We start from the raw sequence: 9,581 nt of genomic DNA on the forward strand, positions 1-9,581 counted from the left end.
CTTCTGGAGCAGGTCCAAGAAGAGGTTGTGAGTAAAAAAAAGTCTGTTGCTGCTTATTGTTCTGGTTCTGACTGTTATTGTAGCATTGAGCATGCATCAGGATACTGTTATTGTATTTATTAAGATTTTCATTATTGTTAGTATAGTTTAATTATTGTAAGAGTGCCGTTTATTTAAAATATCATCCAAATGGGTTGCTTTTATTTATTTTTATACACTGCCTGGCCAAAAAAAAGTCACCACCTGGATTTATCTAAGCAAATAGGTACGAGCCTCCTGTTGGATAATTACTGAATGGGTAATTATCTTTCAGCTGGCAACAAATTATTTAACCCCAACTGGTGCAATGAGTTGCTTCTCATTTCTTAAACAACCATGTCAAAGACACAATGCGTGGTCATGGAAAAGATGTCAGTCTGTTTGAGAAGGGTCAAATCATTGGCATCAAGCAGAGAAAACATCTGAGGAGGATGCAGAAACTACTAAAATTGTGTTAAGGACTGTCCAACACATTATTGAAAACTGGAAGGATAGTGGGGACCCATCGTCTTCGAGGAAGAAATGCGGCCAGAAAAATTCCTGAATGATCGTGATCGGCGATCACTTAAACGTTTGGTGAAATCAAATGGAAGAAAAACAACAGTAGCACTCAGGGCTAAATATAGACAAAAATATAGACATAAAAACAATGCAGATAATAAATATGACGACAAACCAGTGTGGAGCGTATGTACAGATTCAAAGATTGGACTCTGGAGCAATGGAAGAAGGTCATGTGGTCTGATGAGTCCAGAATGACCCTGTTCCAGAGTGATGGGCGCATCAGGGTAAGAAGAGAGGCAGGTGAAGTGATGCACACATCATGACTAGTGCACAATCATCAATGCAAGATCTTGGTGAAAAACTAATGCGATTTGAGAAGAAAGATTTTTGCTAAAGCTGGCTAAATAGTTTAATAACTGAGTTATTAAACCAAAACTAAGCAAAACATTAGGTAAAAGCTCAAAGTAGCAAAGCATCTTGAAGCTAAATTTTCATCCATCCATCCATTTTCTTCTGCTTATCTGGGGTCGAGTCGCGGGGGTAGCAGCTTAAGTAGGGAGGCCCAGACTTCCCTCTCCCCAGCCACTTGGTCCAGCTCCTCCGGGGGAATCCCGAGGCGTTCCCAGGCCAGCCGAGAAATATAGTCCCTCCAGCATGTCCTGGGTCTTCCTCTGGGTCTCCTCCCAGTGGGACGTGTCTGGAACACCTCACCAGGGAGGCATCCAGGAGGCATCCTAAACAGATGCCCGAGCCACCTCAACTGTCTCCTCTCAATGTGGAGAAGCAGCGTCTCTACTCTGAGTCCCTCCTGGATGATCGAGTTTCTCACCCTATCTCTAAGGGGGAGCCCAGACACCCTGCGGAGAAAACTCATTCCGTCCGCTTGTATCCGAGATCTCGTTCTTTCGGTCGCAACCCAAAGCTCATGACCATAGATGAGGGTGGGAACGTAGATCGATCGGTAAATTGAGAGCTTCGCCTTTTGACTCAGCTCTCTCTTCACCACGACAGACCTGTACAGCGCCTGCTTCACCACCGATACTGCACCTATCCGCCTACATTACGGCAAAGACTGGTTCATTCCAAAGATCCAGTCCCCCGGCACAAACAGAGTAATGTTGTGTATGCTGTTCAGTGTCAGGAGGGTGATCAGTCTTACATCGGGGAAACTAAACAGCCACTGGCCAAAAGGATGGCCCAGCACAGAAGATCAACATCATCAGGCCAGGACTCTGCGGTCTACACTCATCTCCAGGCCAGCGGTCACTCTTTCAGGGATGAAGATGTTCACATCCTGGACAGAGAGGAACGATGGTTTGAGAGAGGAGTAAAGGAGGCCATCTTTGTGAAAAGAAATTGTCCATCATTAAACAGGGGTGAAGGCCTCCGGGTTCAACTGTCCCCCTCTTACAATGCTGTGATTGCTAGTATCACTCAGCCCTCTGTGAATAGTAAACAGCCATCAGTGTGCTAATGATCCATTGTTAGGCTGATGGTCCTTCTTGAGCATGTGATCAGCTGGTTTTGGTTGTCAGCAGCAAAACTGGTTGATCCACTCTGAGAAGGAGCTATTTAAGAGACTGAGCTGAATACAGCACCTCAGACTGAGGAAGTCTCTCAGGTGAAAGACGAAACGTTTCTATATTTATTCTTTGTTTTATTTTTTGAATGTCCAGAGGACCAGATTTAACTTTTTTAGATTAATGATGTCCAGTTAACCATTGAATCATCAAATTATCAAATTTACATGTCTTTGTTGACTTTTAACTCTTATCTACTTAAACTGATGTCTGTTCTACATTTAATGTAGAACAGAAGTCTGTCTTATCCTGACGGTTTCAAACTGTTAACATTTATTTATCGTGATAGTAGTTTCTTTTTCTTTTGATAAATGTAAATGCTTATTGTCAATTACCCTGTGACGTGTGCTGATGACCACTTGACCAGGTCACCCTTGTGAAAGAGATCTCGATCTCAACGGGCTCTACCTGGTAAAATAAAGGTGATTGATTGATTGATTGATTGATTGAATACCGGGTGCAATGGTGGGTATGGTATTTACAGCCAGTTATGAATCTTAGTGCACCATGATAGACAGCATCCAGCATCTGCAGGGTGCTTGTAGGAGTGTTCATGTAAATAATGTCACCTTAGTCAATGGAGGGAAGGAAAGTCACAGTTACAAGGTGTTTCCTAGCATTCAGAGTTAGACAGGATCTGTTTCTGAAAAAGAAACCCAATTTACCTTTCAGTTTCTTTACTATGTTTTCCATGTGGAGCTTAAAAGAGAATTGTGAATCGACCAATATACACAAATATTTGTAGGAATCGTTGATTCCTACAAATATTTGCCCGTACTGAGTTTGTCGATTCGAAATCGACAAACTCAATAGGGACACTATTCGAGGATAAAATCAGAGGAAGAACTGCTGGGACCGGCTTCCTGTTTGAAAATATTCCTTTGGTTTTGTCTGTGTTCAGGACGTGTTTGAGACTGAACAAATCTGACTGGATGATGTCAAAAGCAGATTTAATTGAGGCAAGAGCCTAGCTAAAACCTAAATTTAGCAAATGGTTATCTGCAAGGTAACAGTAACCAATAGTAATATGAGGTTAGCTAGTAGCAACTAATTAAAACTTGTAAGTAGCAAAATGGTGGCTATGGCTAGTTAAATCCAAAAGTAGTTAAATGGTAGCCTCGTAATCTAGCTGTTTTTTCGCTACGTTTCTTTCTCCTTTTAATTATCATTTTGTTTTCAATTGTAATTTTTATTTTTTTTTTAATTAAAAAACTTAAATTTGTATGAATCATTTGTGAATGTCTATTGGTGTCGTTGTTATCCACTATTGTAATTACTCTTTGTTAAAATCCAGGTCTCTCTTGTAATTGAGTCCTTGTGGCTCAAAGACTAACTTGTTTAAATAAAAGTTGAATGAATGAAAAAAAAACCTGTAAGTGGCAAAACAGTAGCGACGGCTTGGTTATTGTCGCAAAACACTAGCTAAATGTATCAAAAAGCTAAATAAACGCTAAAAGCAGCAAAATTATAGCTAATGAAAAAATAGCAGAATGGTAACGAAAAGCTGGAAGTAGCCAAAAATACAAAAAAGAGCACGTTTAAAGCAGATTTAAAATAAAAAATTTTGAAGGTATTGAAAAGATCGTATTGTATTTTTGGGTGAAAATATCTGTAAATTAAGTTGAACATTTTAATAAATATAAAGATAAAAAAAAACCTGATGAGCTGAGTGTTTTGATGAACGAGAGCACAAAGTATGCAGAGGTGTTCGTGTGCTTTTGGTCTGACCTGTGTTGGCGCTAGTGGCCAGGCGGCTCTGATACAAACACTGCAGGAGGAGCCATCCCACTCTGCGACTCGGCCAACCACGGACCACCCCAGCTATGACATCATTGAGGCTGAGGAGGGGAACTCTGCCCCGAGAGGTCAGGTATGCCAGGACAAAGCAGGCCTTCTCCATGTTAGCCTGGACGTTACACAGCAAAGTCAAATTTAGGCCAGTCCAATGGCTTTTATTTAAATTATTTCAGTTATTCAGTCAATATAGTTTATGTAGCAACAAAGTGATTATAAAAAGGTTTTCAATGTAAACAGCTTCAGTAGTAAAGGTAATTTTATCAGTATTAAAAGCAGTTCCACAACATTGTACCTCAGAAACCCGAGTGATCCTGTCGATCTCAGTATCAGACAGCTCCGACAGGCACTTGGAGACACCCTCATACAAATCCACTTCAGTATCCTGCAACACATCTGGAATCAGCTGCAAACCTTCCACCAAACGGACTGAATACAGCTGGTAACTGTACTAAAGCTGTTGTGACACTTCACCAGTAAAAGAAATAAACTCAAACTATTTTTTATTCAGTGCATGTTTACCTCTTTTAAGAGTATACACTCAGTTACAATTTTTAATTATATATACTTTTTAAAAGTTCAACTTTTCTATCACAGGCTGACAACATGTTTTTTTTATCTTTAATTTAGTAACTTTCCAGCTTCTTGTTATTAACATTTTGCTAGCTGAAGTACTACTACCATACTTTTCCATTCATACTTGATGACAAACCCATGCAGAAGTAGAGGAAACTTGACTGTGTACCTTAGAATTTGACGTCTTGTATATTCCATCATTTTCATGCAGGAAAAAAGTGTTTGTATTCTAACACCCTCGTACCATCCCCAGTTATACGTGTACGAGTGTATGTATGTATGTAAGTAAGCGTGTTTGTATGCATGTATGCAAGCATGTATCTATATTGTATATATATATATATATATATATATATATATACTGTATATAAAGTAGTTCCTCGTTTATCGTCGGAGTTTCCGTTCTCACCACCCCACCCCACCCCACGCGTGTGAAAAAACGCGAAGTAGGAATAGTAGTACAAGTAGTAAGTACCGTATTTTCTGCCTTAAACGTCACTCCGCTCTATAAGTCGCAACAATCCAAATATGTCTAATAAAGTGGAAAAATCCATAAATACATTGTTTCACCGTATACGTCACATCTATTACGCGTCACCACTGACAACCCGGAAATGTGGGCCGGTGTTGTGCCAAAAATCAACAGGCTGCCAAATGGTGGCCGTGGGAGCATGCATGGGAGGACTTTAACAAGATTAACACTTAAAAACTTTATTTCAAAAGTACTCGCTGCCTCGGTGCTCCAGGAGTGAGCAGAGAGAGGAAAAATGGAAGGAGGAACACTGTGCATTTCTTAGAAATTTAACAAGATAAGCACCTAAAACAATTGTTTGTTTGGCATTATAGTAAAAGTGTGTCTCAGATGAACTTTTACTTAATAAATGCACTTTAATGATCAAATTAGCTGCATTTTGCCAGGGCAGCACAACAAAATGAAGCTAATTTGACTGTTGCTCCAAGAGAGCTGGAAAATGGTGGTTTACTCTGACAAGCCGATTGGGTCATTAATAGCCACTTTTATCTATTCCATGATACAACGGCATGCCATACACCTCTGGCACCATGTAGCAGCTGGAAATGGTAGTGTTCAATATTGTCAGTGAGAATGGATGAAAATAGTCATATCTCAGCCAAATATTGGTTTATAAATATGGGAAAAAATCCATAAAAACGTCGCTTCGGCATATAAGTCGCAGGACATGAAAATTATACAAAAAGCACGACTTATAGGGCAAAAAATAAGGTAGAAGTTTATTTTAGTATTCATATATATATATATATATATATATATATATATATGCGTTTTAAACCCTTCCCACACTCTTGCAATATTCTAAACAATTCTAAACTCTGAACTCTCTAAAAGAGCACAGCATGTCATGATCTCCGCTCTCTGCCTCCGGCTGCACTCTGCCACCTCCAAGCGCTCTTGGCCACGTCCACTTCTCTGCTGCACAGCTGAGATGACACAATACAAGAGGGAGCTTCTCCCTGCACATGTGGACTGCACACAGGTGCAGGGGGTGCTAAATAATTAAAAATAATTTATTTTAAATAAAAAATCCATGCCGATCGGGTGGCTCATCCATCAGTCAGCCAGTTGTGTTTCATGTCCAATCTTACTTTGACAAACCGTGATAGAGTGAGTCCGCTAAGTTGAACCCAAAGTAGCGAGGGACTACTGTATATACTGTATACCATCAGTGGTTCATCATATTAACTATCAGTGAATGAAATTAGCTGTGGATGTGTGTAAAGTGCACCTGGATCTGGTTGGGTAGGAGGCTGAAGATCTTTTCAGCAGTGGAGCAGAGGATGGTCCAACAGTGATTTGGGGGGTTTGGGAGGGCCATTGCCTGAGCAAGGCCCTGCAGCAAAGAGCGGCACAGAGACAGTCGCTGGGGTCGGAGGTCATCCTGGAACTGCTGCAGGCCCACAGTCTCCACATACACCTGGAGCTTGTCCTCAGCCACATGCTTCATCCACAGGCCCAGGGTCTCGTACAGGTGGGCTCGGGTCTGGAGCTGCAGAGAAAGTGCTGGTAAGGATCTGTATGGTCAGAGTCAATGTTTGACCAATAACTCCATTATTTTTCAACATAAGACAAACTACGGGTGAAACTGTCATTAAACACAGGAAGCAATACGCATTCCTTTAAGAAATGTTAGGCCTTTAAAATCTTTGTTTGTTGGATTATTTAATAGATTTAAATTTAGATTTGAATAGATTATTGAATAAATTTTAACTTCTCTTCCTGATTTTGGTGAAGGCCAATACTTTTTATTTCCCTCCTACTCCTTTCTGTATCTTCTATCTATCCCCTGCTTCTGCTCTTTGTCCTGTGAACCTTCAGAGCCTCTAGTTGCATATTTTCCAAATTGTACATAATGGATCTGATCAGCTGGTTTCTCAACGCAATTGATCCAATTTTCACGATAAGACAGGGCGAAGAAGAGCCCTCCTGCCCTGATGGGACACTCGCAGCTGGATACACAACGGATTCCTGGGGGCAGTGGAAGGTCATGTGTCTGTCCATATTGTCGGTCAAGGACATTGAAGATGCTTTCATAATTGGATTTATGATAACAAAATTTCTACTTTTTGGAGTTGGTGGTTACCTGGAATATCAACAAATTCGTAAAACATTGGCAGCTGTTCTGGCCATTGTGAAGCTGCCTGGACTGTGAGGGGGTGTGCCGTGCTGTGAACACTCAGACATGCTGTGTGATTCTTGCTGAGAAGCGCAGGCTATTTGCGGCTCCAGAATCTCACTGGTGGGAAGGAATCGATCTTGGAAAAGTTACAAGCTCAGGTCAGTGAAATTGACAACAAATTTGGCTGTTTGGAGTCACTATTGAGATGTACCAGCAGATTGTAAGGTAGACGGAAACTAACGGAGTCGGCCTGACCCAAAACAACTGTTGTTATCTGAATCTGACCTGTGTCGGCCTTGGAAGCTGACTATCTCAAATTCTGCATGTTATGTGAACAAGATGCTCTGCTTTAGCACAGGGGTGTCAAACTCATTTACACAAGGGGGCCACAATTAAAATTTTTTTCAAACTAAGGGCCAGTTTCAAAATCTACATTAACTCAAGTTAGATACCCAACATCTTTTCTTGGTTGCAGGTTCTTCAAGAAGAGTTTGATTGGTCTCATTTGATGTTCTCAGTTGCACTTTTGACATCTAATCAAAGATTACTGAAAAAATTCAAGTGATAAATGTATTTTACGTTTAAAATAACATCTTGGGGGCCAGATAAGATGTCAACGAGGGCCACATTTGGCCCCCGGACCTTGAGTTTGACACATGTACCCTACCTGTTCCCTTCCCCAAGGACATCTGTGGACCTGTGTCAGAGCTCCACAGAGGCCGGCTGATAAATGCACCATCACTTATCATTGGCTATATAACTGGGGGGGCTACCTGGGACAGTGTTCACAGACTTACTTACAAATGCCCACATGCATACACCCACTTGCACAGCTATAAACACACTCCCCTCAACTCACTGCCTTCGCTGGCCTCTTGTCAGGGACACAGTGTGAGATATGATTTTTTTACCTCCTCTTTCCTTGTGGTTCCCTTTTCCTTATCTAATGGAAAGGGCAGTGCCTCCCATGAAGCTGCAGCCTCAGGCACCTGTCTACCCAAGTCTTATGTTGTGTCTTTTTGTTTGTTTGCACAGCTGTTCTGAAATTAAATTTTGCTGTATTTCTTGTGCAATGACAATAAAAAGCATTTTGATTCTGATCTATCTTGTTTTTAGTCAACTTTTGGTTAATTCTAGTAAACTTGGTGGGGGTGGTGGGGGGGGGGGGGGGGGTCGGACTTTAAAAATTCTGTATTTCACTGTCATTTTATCAACAATGTTGGATTTTTCTTTGATGTATCCTTTCAAGTGTTCATTTTCTGTAATCTTGTGTTCTTGCTGATGCCTCCATTGCTAACTCGTTCACAAAATCTTGCATTTCAGATATTTGGTTGGACTTTATAACATAAAGGCGAGCTGCACTAATTGAGTCTTTAATCTAAACCAGAGCTTTGACTGACCACCTGTAGAGCAAATTGTTCCAGCTGGTCTGAGTTATCTGCCAAAAACATCTCGTTTGTGACATGAAAAGCCATTTTTAATCAATCTGTTTGTCCATCCATCCACTGGCAACACATCCAGGAGTAAAACAAACCTTACTCTCCCCAGAAAGTCTCCAGCTCCTCCTCAGGGATTCCAAGGTGTTCCTGGACCTGAGGATATACGTATAAGCCCTCCAGAGAGTTCTGGGTCTGCCCCTGGGTCTTCTCTAAAGCCATCGTGTCTAGAAAGCCATCATTGGAAGGGGTCCAGAAGTTATCCTAATCAGATCCCTGATCCACCTCAGCTGGCTCCCTTCAATGTGAAGGAGCAGCAGCTCTAATTCGAGCTCCTTCGGGTGGATCTTTCCGAGGATCAGCCACCATGTGGAGAAGTTCATTTTAGCAGCTTGAATCCAGAATTTTGTTCTTTCAGTCATGATCCATATCACATGAGTATAGGTGAGGGCTGAAATGTAGACTGACCAGAAAATCATGAACTTTGTTGTTCAGCTCATTCTTCATCTCAATTCAAGAGGAGAGATTCTGTGTAGAAGAAAGGAGGCAGGTTTTTGTTTGTCTGAGGCAGCCCAGAGTGACAGGTCCTGGTGAGTGGAGAGAGCAACTTTATCCACCACAAGGAGCAATGATGGAGTCAGGGGGTGGCCAATGGTGGCCATGGCCCCCATAAATTAATCTTCAGCCACTCAAATTACTTGAAGAAAGTATACTTTTAAGAAATACTAAAAATTAGAATGTATCATTTTCGCAGTTGATAAAGGTGGCTGGTTTACAAATACATATGGTGGTGGCTTTCTTGGATTTTGACTTGGAAACCCAATTTTTTTCTGGTGACCTTTCTTATGCCTAGATGCAGCCATACACATTTACGTTTGAAGTGATCCAGCTCGCAAGATGGACAGATGGCTATTTACAGTGTGTGTGTGTATATATATATATATATATATATATATCTGCCTACAACACCACAATCCCCCACATATATATATATATAT

The 9,581-nt window shown here is 41.1% G+C and overlaps 1 protein-coding gene across 1 annotated transcript in view; it reads right to left on the reverse strand.

The window, feature by feature from the left end:
* The window catches only part of focad (focadhesin), a 179,343-nt gene that overhangs the window by 38,152 nt on the left and 131,610 nt on the right, over positions 1-9,581 (reverse strand). Inside the window, exons 37-39 of the mRNA XM_037681614.1 lie at positions 6,257-6,517; positions 4,213-4,302; positions 3,840-4,029 (exon numbers count right to left, since the gene is read on the reverse strand). Of these exons, the coding sequence (XP_037537542.1) occupies positions 3,840-4,029; positions 4,213-4,302; positions 6,257-6,517 (541 nt within the window). The remainder of the gene's footprint in view (positions 1-3,839; positions 4,030-4,212; positions 4,303-6,256; positions 6,518-9,581) is intronic.

Source organism: Nematolebias whitei, chromosome 1, assembly GCF_014905685.2.
Source record: "Nematolebias whitei isolate Nwh7 chromosome 1, NemWhi1, whole genome shotgun sequence".
NCBI classification, from domain to species: domain Eukaryota; kingdom Metazoa; phylum Chordata; class Actinopteri; order Cyprinodontiformes; family Rivulidae; genus Nematolebias; species Nematolebias whitei.